Genomic DNA, 19,580 nt, shown 5'->3' with positions numbered 1-19,580 from the left:
TTTTGAAATTTTTTGAAAGAAATGTAAAGGTTGAATCTTCAACGTCTATAGTCTAAAAATACAAAATGGTTAATGTTATTAATGGATATAGTAAACAAAGAGACTGCATTTTTTTTTAAATTTAACAGATGGCAACTGGCAAGATGTTTGACAGACAGGTGATGATTGTCAGTGTCCTACGTTCAGACATAAGCTTACCCTTGACAATCTGTTTTTTTTTTTAAATTTTTTATGCCTTTGCCATGCCATGGTTATCATTGACATTTCATTTCATTTCTTCGAGGTGTGATGTGATCAATGTGAATTTATTTTACGATAAATTTCCTTATCGTAATTGCCATGAGGTAGCACCGGTCAATAATTAAAACAATATTTTAATATTATGTCTTAAATTTTGTTTGAATACAAAGTTTTTCGGGAATGCCAAACATGAATAATGCCTCCGTCACCAACGGTAAGTACTTCTCTTTTAATTTGGGATTTTATATCGGTATATGAATCATAAAGTACAAATATTACGCAAAAATATATATATTAAATAAATCAATATATTAATAATCCTTACGACGCTTTATTAAAATACCATGTGTAATAAATAGACTTCTATGTGCTTACATTATTACCATCTCAGGCTCCTCTTAATTGAAACTTAAATCATTATTTATAATTTTCTATTTTGTTATACTTAGTGTAATTATAGTTTCTGATTACCTTTAGGTGATGTTAATTATATATTACTTTATAACAGACTGCATTTTGTGTGGAAAAAATAACTAGACTCTTTGTCATTTACACAATAAATAATAATTTCCTTTTTTTGCTATAGCAAGACACCCTGGCATGTATTTCACATTGACAACAATTTAAGATTTCCAATCAGTTTAAGTAAAAGAGTCAAATAAGTTACATAAATACAACTTTTATTATTATTGATATATGAATAAGTCATGACATTTAAGTAATTTATATCATATATATACACATATTCTTACTACTCAATAGGTCGTAAATTATCAATGAATAGTTTAAATTGCTTGTGTTATGAAGATAATAGCCTTGATTGTGTTTTGATATTATATAGGTCAAATCCATTAGTTTTAAATAGGAAATTAAGAAACATGGGGACCACTAATCCTCTTATGTTTAAAAGTAAGTGTGGCTTTTTTGTGGCATACTGTATTGTATTTTCATGAATATAATACACTAATTGAAAAGATAATAATATTACAAATTTAAAAGATAATTATACAAATTTTCTTCAAAACATAAAATGAGTATTGTTTCTTTCTCTGTAATTACATGCATTCTAATTAGTGTTTCAAGGCCACTGATATATTTTTCTACTTATTATCTCTAGTTAGGTTTTAACTTTCGAAGGTGATTAGTTTAACAATACCATTTTCTATTTATTAATTATATATAGATAGTAAGAACATTATAGTAACATCAAAACAATAAAACATACATGTTAATGTAATTTAAATTGTAAATTAGGTGGTAATATTTTTTTTAAACTTTGGAATATTTTCTTTTAATGTGATTTAGGAAAACTAGTACCCAGATTCTGCTAACATTTAATTATTTGATCAAATCCCTTTAGGAATATATTTTATATATTCACCCCAAGAAAACATGAATTCAATAATATGTTTTAATATATATTTATAATAATAATTGCAGAAGAATATGAAGTGATAGGTGAAGCCCATTGGCAGATTTTGGAAGGATCTGATGACCAGGCAATCAGGATTTATGGCTACAAATATTCAAGATTCCGATCAACAATTTTTCGTGCGATATGTATATCACTCTGTGGGCTGCCATATTTTGCTCTAGCATACTCACCCGCTTACAACCGTTACAAATATATCAAATGCAGCTTGAAAAATGCAGAACACATTTGTGGTAAACACATTCTTTCAATTTCTAGAGATTATTTTTAAATTCAAAAACACAACATACTCGTAACATGTATTTTTAAAAGAGAAGAAAAATTTTAACTGTTTAAGAGATTGTTGGTTGCATAAGCTATATCTTATTTCTTAATATAAATCCATTAATTCTATTAAATTATTATAAAGTACTTGGAAAATATATACAGTCTTATTGTATTTTATTTTTAAAATAAGTCTCACTATATTATGCAATTTTTATCTCAATGTGTCATCTCTTATCTTTAAATCAACAATGTCTATTTTTTACAGTCATGGACAGCGAAGGCACCTTTACAATAGTAAATGTGGATATAATAGACCTGAATTTGTTGAACCATAGAGACAACACACTTCGTTTTTTCATATACCAACATAGCCGATACATCTGGCTGAATGATCAAGGAGCATTTATTAATGTACAGGCACTGAACGAAAAACTTACATTGAATATATTGATGGAAAATATATCTGGGATCAATAAAAGACAACAGAATGAGCTGTAGGTATTATGTTCTATTAACAAATTGATAAAACTACTTGTAGTCTGTGCGGAAACAGAACTGGTGTAGCAGTTGGAGAATAATTATATCATTAAAACCAAAAAGGTATTCTAGCACTGCAAAGACATCAAATCCTGTGATTTCTCTTTCTGTACAGAGTTCTGTTTCGTTAGTTAAATATAGATTTAGTGAAACAGAAAAATAATTTAAATGGCTAAAATTACTTTAGCCCATACTTTGGTACTTTTATTAAAGTATTTAGCTGTAAAATAGCTTAGTATGCCCAATATCTTATTGAATTCTTTTTTCAGTATCAAACTTTATGGAAAGAATTCGGTTGAGGTGGAAGTGAAAAGGTACTGGACAATATTTTGCAGTGAAGTGTTCAATCCGTTCTATTTGTTCCAAATATTCTCGATAATTCTCTGGTCTTTGGATGAATACTACCAGTATGCGACATGTGTGTTCATACTGTCCGCTATATCCTGCATGTTGGCCCTCTACGAAACTAAACAGGTATTCTTTATATATTATTTATTTTATACAGGTATATATAAATATTATTCAGTAATAATATTCTGCAACCTATAAAAAATTGCGTATGGTATATGATCACTCCATGTAGTTGTATATCTATATTCAAACTGTTTACACACTGTATATTAGGTAATGATAATATAAATAAAAAATCTGCGTTTGCCGTACAAGTGTATGCAATAGAATTTTCATCTAAAGTTATAATATCTAATTGCTAAACGAATACATCAACCAATAGCTTGTATTTTTTCTCACTCTCTCTCGATCGGCTCAATCGCTCTTTCTCTTTTCCTTCCATAGAAGTTTCACTTCAAAAACATTACACCTGACTTTGTAATAAATTGTTATATGTATATTAAATTTCGTTTACTTCAATCATATTTTATCAGCGTTACTAAAGCGTTGTATCCAATTTTACTTCCTTATAAGTGTTCAAAGCGATTCAAAGATAAGATTAAAGTGTTCAGGAAAATTAACCAACCAAACCAATGGCTGTTATTACAAAGAAAAGATATTTGTTCGTTACAGTACTACAGAATGAGGATTTAAGTTGTGCTTTCATAAAAATATGAGCAGTGTTGGCCTAGTGGCTTCAGCGTGCGACTTTCATACCTGAGGTCATAGGTTCGATCCCCGGCTGTGCATCAATGGACTTTCTTTCTATGTGCGCATTTAACATTTGCTCGAACGGTGAAACCGACATGTCTTGCACCCAAAAAGTCGACGACGTGTGGAGGACTGGAGGCTGATCACCTACTTGCCTATTAGATTTAAAAATGATCATGAAACAGATTTAGAAATCTGAGGCCAAGACCTCATTAGGTTGTAGCGCCACTGATTTCTTTCTTTCCATTCATTTTTATATGGACACACCACGGGTAAAAGCCTTCTCCAAGGTATTAAATGTTTGTTGTATCTGTAATTATTGTCAATGTCTTTAATAGTTTTTTCTACGCCATGTTAATAATTAAAGTCGAAATAATAATCGTAATAGTAATTTATATATCTGTATTGTCGTATGCGCCGGTCATTACAATTATATTAACAAAACTTTCAGATGAGTGTTAAAATCCACAATATGGCTGGTTCCACCTGCACATTTACGGTGAGCGTTTTACGTCCGTCTCGTACCGGACGCGAGGAGTGTGTGGTGAACGCGAGTCGTCTCGTACCCGGTGACGTGCTCGTGCTGCCCCCTGATGGGTGTGTCATGCCCTGTGATGCTATGCTCCTGACGGGATCCTGTATTGTCAATGAAAGCATGCTTACTGGTATGTTTTTCGAATGCACATATATAAATCTATGTTATTGTTTTTTAACTAAATGTGTCTTGTCTCTGTCTGTGAAATTGTTTATTCTGTGGTGCATGTTTAAAATAATTTAAAAAAAAGTAGTCTTAGTATTACGACTAATCATAGACAAGTCGTATGAGACATCAAGCATGCGTAAATGTATGAGTATGAAAATGGGTGTGTGTGCGTGAGTGAGTGTAGTTAAGAGTTGTTATATGCGCTGTGTCTGTGTTAGTTTTTCCAACCAGAGTCAGAGCCAAAATACGAATTAAGGAGTCTGTAGAATCGAAATCCAGTATATCTAGCTAATTATTTATGCGTTTGTGAGTTTGCAGCTGGATAATTTGTATCTCAGAATACAAATGTTAGGATTTTATAATCAGGAAAGAAATCAGATCCGAGTAAGTCATTGCTGAAGGAAAACTTTCATTAGGATTTCATACAAAGCTATAGAACGTATGAATGGCGCCAAAATTGAAATGTGCCACAGAGTATCCCGTCGAATATGTAGTTCAAACTCGACTACTCGACTAACATGGAATTAACATTGTTAACATAATTTAAATACTAGTTGGTGTGAACTGAATTGTATTACTTGTAGAGCAAGACATTTAAGTTTTAATTGATTTTCTAAGCAGCGGAGAAATAACTTAATAACAGCTACTATTCATACCTATTTTTGGATGTGAATTAAATATTTTGTTTTTAATTTATTATAGGCGAGAGTGTACCGGTAATGAAGGGACCGCCTTGTCCAACCCCGGAAATATATTCCACAGAGAATCACAAGAGACACACACTGTTCGCAGGCACACATGTCATACAAACGAGATTTTATGGAAATAATCAGGTATAACTTGTTTATACAATATATTTTAGGGAAAATAATTTTTAAAAATCCACTAAATTTACTGAGATGCTATACTTTTGAAGTTGGTTACATATTTAGATTGTTTGTTTACCGACAAAATTACTGTTCAGTCAAATTGGTCATACGAAACTTGAAACCATATGTATGGTTTTATGTGATTGACGAATGTTACAACAAGGAAAGTTAAATATATAATATTTTTAATCTTAAACGTTTCTTGCCATTCTTTTTCCTTGTCACGACCTAAAGAACATCGAGGTTTTTTTACTAATTGACAAGTAGGTGATCAGCCTTCTATACCTAACATGCCATTGAGTTTTAAGTCTACGGGTGAGATTCAGAAACGAGACTTGCGCAAATTATGACGTCAAAAACATATACATTTTTGATGTATATGTTTCATTTCAAATGTAGGATCTCAAGGCCATAAACTCAAGTCACTTTGCCAACACTACGCAAACTAACATTAAAAATATGGCCGACTTAATATATTTTCGCAGCTTGATTAGCTTTTCATACATAAAGATAATTATTTAAACTAATCTCGTATATCTAAAGTATTTATACGCGTTTATGTACGTAAGACTTACGTATGCGTTCGTCTCTAGTACGTGTTAACGATCATGGAAAGTTATACTATGGCAAGACCTGAAACGAATTTAAAATCAACAATTGTAAAACTTTTGTATATACTTCTTTTTTATAGAATATTTCCGTTTATTAAAGGTATTAGCGAAAGTGGTGCGCACTGGGTTTTACACAGCGAAAGGGGAAATGATCAAAAGTATATTGTTCCCAAAGCAATTTGACTTCCAATTCTACAAAGATGCGGTGAAATTCGTTATTTTTATGTTCTGTATCGCCGCCATGGGAATGGTTTATTCGATTTGGTTGTATGTGCAAAGAGGGGTGAGTACTTAGTATATTATATATTTTAAATAGCTAAGTTGATATTATGGTATTGACAATTACAGTGCTATTCTTTATTAGCCGAGGACATACTATGAATTGAGGAGGGATTTATTAATTAATTATAATTGCAGACATGACGGCTATAGCTGCAAATAAGTTCGCGTTTTTTAAGTCGTTTAAGTTTAATAAATAGTCTACCCAATCAGATAATGGATAGCCTAACACAAACCAACATAAACTCTTAATTAAAAAACTACTTTTACATACATTTCTCGCGCTCCTAAACAAGACTGCTAATTGCTATGGTTACATTAATATAAACCACAGCGGTTTTCTAATTTAACATTTTGTGATATACTATATTATTTTACAAAATAATATAGTATATCACAAAATGTAATTGATATATATATTCTGATAATATATTTTGACTAAATTTGCCAACTTCCTCATCGTGTACTGTAATAAATTGTTTCCAATTGCTATGTGGGCTTCAAACATTGAAATTGACTCTGGTTCGATGCTCTACGGTATATTTTTTAAGGATTTAGCAAGATATTATTGATAATTTATCTATAGTAAAATACGCCTTATTACAAAGCAATAGAGATGACGTTATAAATAATAAAAACTCAAACTTTGTTTCGGGGCTTTTGACAAATATATTTCGAAAGCTTATTGGCCGTGACTTCCATAATAATTTGATGTGATTTGAGGCCCTTAATATGTTTTTCCTTACAATATATCTAGAAATATTTTTTAGAGTTCATTGGGCACAATAATTCTTCGGACGCTGGATATAATAACAATAGTCGTCCCTCCGGCGTTGCCCGCTGCTATGACGGCGGGTATCGTGTACAGTCAGCAACGGTTGAAGAAGAATAAAATTTTCTGTGTATCACCGCCTAAAATTATTATCTGTGGGAAGCTTCAGGTCATGTGCTTTGATAAGGTAAGACATTTTCTTTTATGAGGTTGGTTGGACTTTTTCTTTTTTGAAGGTATGATTCGGTGAGGATTATTATTTTGAACAGTTAAAAAATCAGTGAAAATTCTTATTATGTCAAAAGATATTTATCTCATATCTGCGTATTTATGATGTATGTAATTTACGTTTTAAAGGCCGGAAACCCACTTGCGAGCCCTTTGGCAATGTGTCTGGTGGAGGCGATATCACTTAGCATTAGTCTCTTTTTTATTAAGTCTCAAGTATTATCAGGTTTAATTGTGACATGTGACTGTCGTATTAAATCTTTTTTTTAAATTATTGATACATTATTATTTTATTTACAAGTTTAATTCCATGACAATGAAACCCATACAATTTTTTTATTATTAACACATAATTTTTATACCGTCAAATTATTGTATTTGACGTATTCGAAATATTTGAGAGGTATAAAGGTAGTAGGTAGAGATTATAAAGAGGTACTTGTATCTAAAATGAGTGATGGAGTATTTGACCAAGTTGGAATATGAACACTACATAATTTCTATTTACTTAAAACATTGTTAGGACTATTTTTGTATTCTAGACTGGAACCCTCACAGAGGATGGCTTAGATCTATACGCAGTAATACCGTCTAATGAGGAAGAAGTCTTTGGCCGATGTGTGGATGACATCAGCTCGCTTCCAACCAACAGTCCATTGGTACAGGCCCTGGCCTCTTGTCATTCTTTGACAAGTATTCAGGGACAGTTGAAGGGAGACCCACTCGATTTGAAGATGTTTGAGTTTACACAGTGGGTGAGTTATGTTAATTTGGTATTTATGGGTATTTTAGCCGACTTAATGGAGGTTTCAGATGAGTTTGACTATACTATTGAACTACATTTTTTACCACATTTATCTCGGATTCTTCAAAAGAGCGTACCAACTGTTAAAAGGCCGGCAGTGCCAGTGCCCATGGGCGCCGGTATCACAGTGAGCCTCTCGTTTGCTTTCTGTAATATAAAAAAAATGAATGAACGAAAAAAATATAAAAAGTAAAACTATGCAACATTGAGATTCAAGATTCTACACTAAAAACTCTATTTGACATAAATATATTAATATGTCCTCCACCCATTTCTGAAGGGCATTTGTATTTCTACGGAAATAAAATATATATTAATATATAGACAGTTAAATTATTCTAAATTAATTTTCGTACATAAATCTGATAAAATGACAATGAACTTTATATACCTAAACGTAAAAACTGTATTTGTATATTTTATATTAACTAGAATGAACTACCCTCAAAAATTTGCCATATTAATCTATAGTGCTCGTGAGAGAGAAAAGCATGACTTGATTTTCTATTTTTTATATTTAAAATACTACGCTGTAATGGATAGGTGTTTATTTAATAGATGTTACTAATATAATTAATAATATGAGGAAAAACCCCTAAAGAAAAGGAAAGCCTTAGACACAAAAAGTCAACGGCGTGCGTCAGGCACAGGAGGCTTATCACGTACTTGCCGATTAGATTAACAAATGATCATGAAACAGATACAGAAATCTGAGGCCCTGACCTAAAAAGGTTATAGCGCCTCCTAATTATTTTATTTTTTATTAACTGGGGCATAGGGCGTCCATAGTGAGCATACATCGCGTTCTGTCTATAGCTTCGCATTTATCTATACTTCTATACTAATATTATAAAGAGGAAAGGTTTGATTTTTTGTTTGTTTGTATGAATTGAATAGGCTCCGAAACGACTTGGCAGATTTGAAAAATTATTTCACTGTTGGAAAGCTACATCATTCCTGAGTGACATAGGCTATATTTCATTTTCAAAGAAAATAGGCATCCTTACTAAAATTACGATAACATTAACATTTGTTTATTATTTGATACAATTCTAACAGATGGCGCTGAGTTAAAGGTAGTTTAGTTTAGGTCCGTGTCGTGGTACCAACGTTTCACATAAGTTCTCCTACGGTTTCCCTTGATTAATTTACTACTATGTAATATAACAAAAACCTTAGCCACAGCAACGCTTGGCCGAGTCTGCTAGTATTAAAATAATTAAAGTAAATTCAGTTTGATTTTTTTAATATAATTTAACTTGCGCCAAGTCTCTCCTATGTTGTTGATGAGAGAACTATTAAATTATCAAAACATTATCCATTTTTAAAAGTCTGGAACATGACGTCGAAGTTTTTATAAACTATGTCTAACATTTAAAAATATTTTTTTAATTAAATTCAAAATTATAACAAAGGTATTGTTAGCGTAGGTATAGTGATCAGTTTAAGTGATATGTTAATTAAATATTTTATCGTTGACCATTTATTTATTCTTTAGAATAATATTCTAATTATTCTAAGTAAAAAAGGAACATGTCACGAATATTTTTTTACCCATACTAATAATTCTAAATTGAGAGTTTATTTTAGATTTAAGATGCTGAAGTAATGGCGGTAATTCGTTTATTAGGTCTTGGAGGAGCCCGGACCAGAGAATACTAGATACGATAATCTAACACCAGCGATTGTTAAACCACCGTTCACAAGGAATGAAGATTTGCAAAATTTGGATAATTTGGACCCGTTGACTATGGAAATGCCTTACGAGGTAATAACTCCCTCTTCCTACTACTTTTTTCCCATCCCTGTACTTCCTCTCACTTCTTCGTCCCGTCTCTTATTATTCCTACTCCCTCTCCCCCATCTCTGTTCTTCCTCTCGCTTCTTCACCTCTCTTTGTCCCGGCTCTCCTTCCTCTCTCATGGTTCCGCTTCTTCATTTATTTTCTTCTTCGTTCAGCAGACTTAACTTCGAGCTTGCTTTGAAAAATATCTAAAAACTATAAGTGTAGGTACCCACAATTGTATGTCAAAATTTACTTCGTATAATATTTTTGTACTGTACTGTATCGAACTATGGTACGATACGGTTCACTTAATACAAACATTTCAAAATATATCAAACTCTAGCTAATATCGTTTTTTTTTTAGATTGGACTGTTGCGAAGATTCCATTTCTCCTCTTCACAACAATCTATGGGTGTCATAGCAAGAATATTGGGACAGCCCTCTATGGTCTATTATGTTAAGGGAGCCCCAGAAAAGGTAAAGGTTTTGCTAACAACTAATTTTTTTTTATATACAATGTTAGCCATATTATAAAATACATTATATACTATGCATAATATACAGAGTGCCCTGTATAAATATATATTGGATGTTTTTGTATGAGCAGTCTGCCATTTAGTCAGTATAGCGTGGGTACTTAAATGTGCCACGAGTATCTGTATGTTATTAATATGTATTTTGAAAAACTGCACTAACATTTTCTGATTAGTCCTTCGGGCCGGATTTTCTCAAATCCATAGGATAGGTGCGCTATTTGGGTTCGAATTGTTCTACGTAAAATAAATCTTAAAATATTTGCAGATTGCCGGCATGTGTGATCCTCTAACATTGCCAGAAAACTTCAATTCCACATTAAACGAATACACGTCAAATGGTTTCCGTGTAATCGGTCTTGCGTATAAGAAACTTGACCGTAAAATGAAGTGGATGGACGCGCAACGGGTTAAAAGAGAAGTTCTGGAGAATGGAATGACTTTTCTGGGTTTTTTGGTGATGCAAAATAGCCTGAAGCCGGAAACGACGCATATCATTAAGGAGCTTCATGAGGCTAATATGAAGCAGATTATGGTTACTGGTAAGTCTTCATTATCTCTGGTCTTGACTTAATTTTTGATTCTAAGTAGAATTAACATTCTTCCTGTAAGATAGTAGCAGAAATTTATTTTAGTTTTAATACATACACAACAAATATATCAGCAATTAATCCCCCATTCCTCTTGTCAGCAAAAGTTTGCAAAAACTCCTACATAATACTTGAATGGCCCCTAGCAAGGAAAAATATAAAAAATAATAAAAGATTATTTTAATTGCCGTTATTAATTGTGTTTTTGTGGGTAATAAATAAATTTAATATTCTAGGGGACAATATAATGACAGCTATGTCAGTCGCGCGAGGTTGTTTCATGGTGCAACCGCAACAAAAGGTTGTACTCGTAACAATAGGCCTGCAACAGACCGGAGATCAAAGGCCACCATTGTCTATGGAGGTTTGTCTATTATTCTATATTGTTAGCCTTTGTTTTAGTTTTTATAATCCAGCGTTAATTATTATAGGCATTTTATGCGATAAAAAATAAAGCCAAAAAATATTACACTGTATTAAAACAGTATAATCAGGAAAAAGATTTTAGCTTTAGGTTATGAGATTTTTTAACAATTTTTTTCTTTAACAGATTGTGGGCGAAGGTGGGCCACCGAAGTTAGCCATTGAGGACTATGTGATCGCTATGGAGGGAAAAACATGGGCAATTGTTAGAACGCATTACCCGGAATTCATGCCTACTGTACTTAGCAAAGGTAAGTAATTTTTAATAAAAAAGGGGGGGAAACGTACCTAGTGGTAGTCATCGCAGTCCATGGATACCCATTTTTAGTTTTACTTTAAACAATTGAAGGTCGTATCTTTTAGCGACCATTGCCCCCCTCACAGACGCACACACAATTATAGAGTTAAAGAACTTCTTAATTATATATATCTTTTTTTTTTTTAATTTTTTTTTATATTGTAAGTAACTAAATGAAAGTTGAATGACCTTGGCGAAGTACTCTACTTGAACCTAAGGAAAAAATGCTTTTCAGGAATGATATTCGGTCGATTCGGCCCAGATCAAAAGACGCAGTTAATAACAGCGTTACAAGGGGAAGGCTTGATAGTGGGTATGTGTGGGGATGGTGCCAACGATTGTGGGGCTTTAAAAGCCGCACATGTTGGGATATCTCTCTCTGAAGCAGATGCCTCTGGTAAGTGATTGTTGCTATACCATAACACCACGCTAAGAGACTCTTTTTGTGTATTGTGTCTACACTATGATATCAATAGAGGTTTAGTTAAAACAAAAAAAAATTTTTTTTTTGTATAAATAAAGAAGTTAAACTTTTCTAAAGGTGCTATAATTTTTTTAATCCCCGCTAAGCCTTTCAATTCAGGCTTTTTTAGAAGCCTTTAGTGATATATATTATTACCATTTCGTCAATTAGTTAATGTAATTATGAAAACCTTGGATATGGAACAATCATCGCTTTAGTAAACGCGCTAATGTTTATAGTATGAAGATAATGAAATATAATGTATAAATAAATGAAGTAAATTTTCAGTTTGTTTTTTGCCGCATAATAACCGGGAATAAAAAAAGAGTGTTTGTACTTATGTACGCGTTAGAAGTTATACTTCTTTGGCGTATCGGAAAATAATAACTAAAATGCAGTAGTGATTAAGGATAAATAATAAAATAAATCAAAAAGCTTTTATTAGTAAAAACTATCACCGTCTTATATGAAATGGATTTAAAAACACCAAAATAATATTTATTTATTCACACTGATTAATTGTACTGTTACGAAACACGAGTTCTAAATATACAATTTTAGATTTTCATGCCACCTAGACCTAACTTCATTCTGTTAATTGTGTGTCACGGTGCGCGCGCATCGTAAAATTTCACTGTCATAAATTTTTCATAACGCGCCTAAAGAAGTATAACTTTAATAACAGGCCTATGATTGTAGAGTTAGTCTAGAAGTCTTAGAAAATAAAACGAAGTATTAAAAAAATATACATAATATTTCAGAACAATATCTTATAGCAATATTATATGTTTACTCATAATGAACTCTGATAATGTAACTATTTAAAATCGTAACAAATTATCATTGAATTTGGCGTTGATATATAAATTTTGTTTTCTCATCATAATTTATTTTTAGTTGCGGCCCCTTTCACATCTCAAGAGCAGAACATAACGTGTGTGAAATTGCTGGCTTTGGAAGGGCGATGTGCTTTGAGTACGTCCTTCGCGATATTCAAGTACATGGCTCTGTACTCTCTCATACAATTCTTCTCTATCCTGATACTGTACAATGTAAGTATATAAGAACTACTATAGTAAACAAAAAGGTATGAGGTAATATCCAATAAAGCATATTTTATTTGTTTGCTGGAATTGGATTATAGCTTCGTAGATCGTGGGCTAATTTTCTTAAATAAAAGTTTAAATTATTCCCTTTATAATGGATGATTTTTATTTACTGGCAATACTAACATCCATGTCAGCGACGCTCTTCACTTCAATTCACTTTATTTTTAATGGCGACTTCTGCGTCAATCACAATTCCGCCAACGTCGCGATCTAAGTGTTATCACGGTGAGGATAGATTTGATGGATTGAATTTAATCTAAGCAGAGTAACCCAAAACAAATTGGTATATAACAGATGTGATAATTTTTTTCAGTTCTACTCGATTCTCGGCAATAACCAGTTCCTGTACATCGATCTAGTTTTGACAACTCTATTGGCTCTGTCCCTTGGTCGAGCGGGACCTGGCCCAATACTTACAAAGCAATCGCCTGCAGTGTCACTAGTAGCATTGTCTAGTCTACTCCCACTCTTCATACAAGTGACGTTAGTGCTAGTGGTACAAGTAGTGGCTACTGTGCTACTCTTCTCGCAGCCTTGGTGAGTTCCTTCGTTGATCTTTTACCGGAAACAAATATTTGAAGAGATTTCTCTAAGATTTACTTGTTAAAGCCTTTAAGAGCTTAGAATATAATTAAAATGTCTGTGTTAATTAGTATGTTATTGATTACGAGTGAAGAACGGGAAATCAAAGATCTATAATAAACAAAATATCAAAATCATTTTAAAAGACGCAAACGCTTTTGGCCTTGTTATGGGCGTTATATCTTTACATCAACTAAGTGTTCTGTTAGTTTGCCCCTTGTTTTATATAAAAAATGTGTGTATTGTACACGCGTTGGATGTTATACTTTTTTGTCATAACAAGATTAAAAAAAAAAATATTCCACTTTTGTAGAGGACGCTAACAATAGAAAAACTAAAATGTTGACTATAGCTGGCAGGGTGTCGGTTTTTTGTGACGGTGTGCGCGCGCATCGTAAAAATTTACTCTCATCGTTTTTCCCGAATGCGCCAAAAGAAGTATAACTTCAAAACTAAAATGCTGACTATAGCTACGTCAGGGTGTCGGTTTTTTGTGACGGTGTGCGTCCTTATCGTAAAAATTTACTCTCATAATTTTTCCCGATCGCGTATAACTTAAAAAAAGATATAATTTAAAGCTTTCCCTAATAATTCTCGTAATTAATAAAATTTGAATTTTTCAGGTTCGAGTCGGTGAAAGGTGGACCAGATATAGAGCAAGTGTTGTGTTGGGAGAATACAGTAATATTCATCGTGACCGCATTCCAATATTTGATAATGGCGTGCGTCTACGCTAAAGGCTGGCCCTTTAGACAACCTTTTTGTGCCAATTGTGAGTATTAACAAATGAGGGTATTTCAAAAAAATCAATACTGACGTACAGACATTTCATTTATTGATGTTCATAAGTGTACAAAAATACTTCCAAATAAATATAATGTTTTCAGATCCGGCCGCAGGTTTTGTAGATTAGTTATTAGAACCAAATTTTTATGTATATTTATAATTTAACATTAAACAAAGTAGTGGGGGAACGTACAAACGTCAACTGGTTTACCATTCACGCGATCGACACTTCACTATGCACACACATACACACTCACACCCAGTGATACCTAAAAACCTTCTGCGCAGACAAGGACATTTGTTCAGGATGTTTGCCGGTAAATTCATAAAAACAGGTGAAATTTCATATCACCTCCGTATTTCTATTCTGCCTCGACGTCCGATGATGAAACTCAGTTGCAGGAAACTCTTCGTTCTAATGCCGGTTTCCTCGAGGTTTTATATATTTTGACTTTCTAGTTCTTTATATATATATTAAAGATAAAATTATATTTCAGATTACATGGTGATAACATTACTGAGTCAGGCGTTTTTCGTCACCCTTCTCCTGTTCTGCCCTTGGCAGGGTTTGGCGAACTGGATCGAGGTGGAAGTGATGAAGGCGTCCCACATTGAGGAGAACTACTTCAGGGTCTATATCCTCATCATACCGGTTCTTCATCTGCTAATCGCTGTGGGTGTTGAGGTAGGTTTCGTGAAATATTTTATAAAACAACAAAAATACTTATTGATTGTTTATATTCTAGTTAAACCATAGAGATTAAACAGATCCTAGTAAGAATATACTTTATTCATTGTAAAAGATAGATGTAATTTTTTTGTGTGTGTGTAATTTAACACTTAAACGGCTGGACCGATTTTGATTAAATTTTGTGTCTTCAAGTGGATTCGGGTATGCTTTAGATTTATACGTTAGTGTTTTTTTTTATTTTCTAAGGAGTGTGTAGAAGAGAAAATACACATCTATTACAAAATTCATCTAGATATAATGTTTAGGTAGCAAATTTCTTCCCCATCTGTTTCATTGTCATAGGTGGCGGTTTATCTCTTTAACTCTCTATCTCTTCTCTAAGTATCGATAATGGACAGCAGTGCGTGCACATGTACTGAATGTGCGTGTTTTAGGGGGGATTGTTGTATATATCTTCTACATAATTAATGCCTTATCAAAAATATTCCAGGCCACTTTCTCAGACCCAGAACTCTTCAGCAACATATACAGCTCCTTCCGGCGTTGCAACACAAAGGAAGAGAACTCGGCGGACGCTGAATGCCCCCTCTGGCCCCCTCATTCCCCCTCCCACGTCTGCTGACATATAAGTATGTATTTTAAAATATGGATTTAAATGCGAATTTTACATTATTGCTTATTGGAGGAATCATAATAGCTACGGTAATATAATTTCATTGAACTTAGCTATCCGTGGCCATATTTGGAACACAGTGAACTGGACGTTTTTGCCACTATGTAGAACCAGCTACCCGCTGAATTATTTTCGAAACAATTCGACTTAGGGTCCTTTAAGAAATGAGCGTATCAATTCTTGAAAAGCCGTTAACACACTCGCGAACCCTCTGGCATTGAGTCTCCATGGGTGTCGGTATCACTTTATATCAAGAATTAAAACCGATTTGTTAAAAACAATTCTAGACGAATTATATTAATATTCGAATATTGCATGTTTGTTTAGTTCCAAATATGTCCATAGAGCTCAATATCCATACAAAAATCTATGATTACAATAGCTATTAACGTATTTTTAGCTAAGGCCTCTTCACGACCTTGCTCTCTTCCTCTAAAGTTCTGTTCAACTCTATCATTGTATAATCAGTCATCTGTTGTCTCTTTCCCTCATTGTGTATACGCTGTGAGGGACAGAGACAGATCTATATTTAACAGTGCAATAGATTTGGTTTTGTTAGAGCAAGAGGCCATATACGCATTAAATCTTTATGTAAATAGCGATTAAAATAAGTTTGAAATGTTAGTATTAGGATTTTGTTAAATTGTTTCCTACACGATATTGACATTTTTTGCGTTATATAGAAATACCTATTAACATTATAAACACTTGGGTGTTAGTCTTTTACTTACTAAACGGGCAGATACTTTTTCTATATTAAAAATCACATATTATGCGTTTGGATTATAGGATAAAGTACTATTTTAATGATTGTTTCTACAAATTCCATCAAAATTAACCCAGTATTTGTAATGTCTTAGGTACTCCAAAGTTGTATTACGTACTTAACCAAGCTTAAAGAAATCTAAGTTACCCTTAAAAAACTATTTTTGTCTCTCTTACATTATTTTTCTATAATATATTTATTTAGATATCCATACTTTTATAAGGTTAGAGAATATACTTAAAAGCACATAAATCATCGTATAGTCTTCATAAACTGTCATAGTCTATGGCTACGACGTGTTTCGAAATGATAATTGTCACCTGTCAAAACCAGGCTTGACCTATGGCCGCTATATTGACGTTAGATGTACATATATAAGAAAGCCGTTTATGAATTATTTATTTGTAGATATTCATTACCTATACCAGTACTTATTGTGGTTATGTATTTTCGTAAGAAATTCTTGCTAAAGACAGATTGTCAAGTAACGAGCCGAGCCTATTATTAACTTTATCTCTGCTCTCTCTGAATATTATTGCCTCCATATACTAAAATGTATGTCTTATACGTTATAGAATCTTGTCAGGTTTATGAAGAGCATAGATAAGAAATCTTTAATCTGTGTAGCCTTAGGCCACGACCTAATGGAAAATACAAAAAAGTATCATAATGGACTATTTGACAGGATTTTAAAATTATATATATAAATAATTTCAGATTATTTATTAGTTACTATAGAACCAATCGTTATTTTAATTTCTGTGTTGGCTTTAAAAATTAAAATGAAACGTTCATAATTTCAAGAAGCCGCCAATACTTATCTAAACACTAGACAAACTGGCGGCACACTATGCTTTGAACGCGTAAACAAACCTCAAGTTTGTTTTAAGAATATATAATTATACAAATACACATATTATATATTGTCATCATAAACAGTCCGGGCTAGATTAGACCACAGAACACGTATAGAAACATGCTAAGTCACAATCGCTTTGACTAATCTGTGACTTTTTGTGTAACTGACGTATTAAAATCAATGTTATTAATTATGTATTTATTTTTTTCAATAAATTAATATTTGTTATTTAACACCACGATTTATACACATTACTGTCAATAAAAAATTATACTCTCAAATTGCCAATTTTGGTCGATAATTCGCTCTCCATTTTAGACCGTCTTTGTTGGGTTTATCGGTACCAGGGTGTCTTGTAATAAGATGCCTCTTGCCGCGTTTTGTTCTACTTGACAATCTAAACAGTAAGAATGAATTAACGAAACATTCAAATTATCAACGCATTTCATACTTCGTCTCTTTCTTTCAAATGGTATTTACGCTGTGATGAAAAAAGACAGTATAATGATGCCCGATATAAAACCCCAAAGGTTTTGCAATTCGAAGTGGATTTTTTTCCAAAATATCCATTTATTTAATCTAGTTTATTTCTAATTTATGAGAATGTCAAACCAGTGTTTTTACATAGAGAAATGTTTTCATGGTGAAAGCGTCCGTATTGGAATGCAGTCAATTTTTAAAATCAAAAATAAATGTTTATTCACATATAAATGTTTTACCGTATTGTACGTACTATCTATTGGATATTTTTGTAATTAGACAAAACTATTTTAGGTTTATAATACGTTTTCGAATGAGTCTAGATTTTTCAGTTATATACTTTTGGCTCTGTGTACATTAACAGCGCTTGAACATAAAGGGTACTTTAAAGCATAGTTCTTATTTAGTTTTTATAGCAAATTATGTATTTCAAACTTTGTATGCAAGAAAATCTATTTTTCTTTTAGATAACAAGAAACTTTTTGGAGCCTAGCTTTTTTATATCATTAACTTCTGTAGCGCGACTTAAATGAATTATTGTATTTAATTATTGCGTAGTATAATGCACGTACAGTTAGTTACTTACAAATTGGCTAGTTTAGCAAATTCAGTTAACAGTATTTTGCAGTTTAATACCAAAATTCAGCAATGCAGTTAATTTAGTATTATTTAAGGCTATGCTTCATTCCTAATTATCTAGTACTTAGTTTTTAGTCAAAGTAAGAATTGTTTTCGATGTGTGATTTATTGAAGGATAGTGCAATTCATAAAATGTATTTTCGATAACCTGCTGGCTTGTCAACTGATTTACGTTTTCATACAAATGTTTTTGATGAAATATATTTGTCTCTTTCTGTCATAGTGATACACGAGGAGTGGGAATGTAAAACAAAAGGCGAAACCTTGTTTTCGATTGTGATTGGTCAAAGGGACCGTGACGCATGTAAACGCGTATTGGAGATTTTGTTGACCAATCAGAATCAAAGAGAGCGCGTTACGTCTTTTGTCCAGTGCATTAGTTAAAGAAAGATTGCGATACAAGACTTATAGCGATTTTTAGCCAATTTTATTTATAAATCGTCTCTTATTTTGTATTGTGTAACCAATATATATCTAGTGCATTCTTAATACCACTCAGACTAAAGGTATATTTAGTCTTGGCACATTACTTCTATAGAATAGACTAGTGACCGATTTGTCTATGTGTATTTGTTTTTTACTCGAAACTGGAGTCATAATTATTACTTGAATTTTTATTTAAATCTAAAAATTTCAATCATTTTTCTTACATTTATTGTAAATTAAACAAAGCTTGCCACACTTGTGCAACTCTCTTTAAAGTTATACCAATATAGCTATCAAGAAATTAAACTGAATCCTAAGTTATTGATAGAGTCCAAAGGTCAATCAGTTGACAATGCTAAGTCAAACAGAATTTGTCACGTCTATCGAAACTTGGATACGTGTTTTATAAATGTATTACACGATTGTGGTCCTAATTCTTGTTGTATTTCTCGAATATTGGGAATTTGTTGACTGTTTTTTATTTAATGTAGTCGAATATGAATTGACTGTAAACACTTGATGTGACCAAATGTATTGAATAAAAGTCGTTATAGCAATTTGAAGTTTTATTTTCTACAGAATTCAAACATTCAAACAACACAACATAGGTTTCTTTCTACCGCTTCGGGAA

General features: G+C 32.5%; 1 protein-coding gene across 1 annotated transcript; it reads left to right on the top strand.

Annotated features, from left to right (window-relative positions):
- The first annotated feature begins 256 nt into the window (after window positions 1-256).
- LOC110994650 (polyamine-transporting ATPase 13A3) lies at window positions 257-19,506 on the top strand. Its single transcript, XM_022261442.2, has 20 exons — window positions 257-454; window positions 1,681-1,905; window positions 2,205-2,433; window positions 2,746-2,950; window positions 4,029-4,242; window positions 4,983-5,113; window positions 5,861-6,043; window positions 6,810-6,998; window positions 7,582-7,794; window positions 9,475-9,612; window positions 9,995-10,108; window positions 10,433-10,706; window positions 10,991-11,118; window positions 11,305-11,428; window positions 11,711-11,872; window positions 12,836-12,990; window positions 13,361-13,584; window positions 14,253-14,401; window positions 14,913-15,100; window positions 15,597-19,506. Exons 1-20 carry the CDS (start codon window positions 421-423, stop codon window positions 15,726-15,728), a joined length of 3,411 nt encoding a protein of 1,136 aa, XP_022117134.1. The 5' UTR covers window positions 257-420; the 3' UTR covers window positions 15,729-19,506.
- The last annotated feature ends 74 nt before the right edge of the window (window positions 19,507-19,580 follow it).

The sequence above is a fragment of the Pieris rapae genome, chromosome 12 (genome assembly GCF_905147795.1).
Source record: "Pieris rapae chromosome 12, ilPieRapa1.1, whole genome shotgun sequence".
Lineage (NCBI taxonomy): Eukaryota > Metazoa > Arthropoda > Insecta > Lepidoptera > Pieridae > Pieris > Pieris rapae.
The sequence above is the reverse complement of the archived record's forward strand: the minus strand, read 5'-3'. Positions and strand labels throughout refer to the sequence as shown.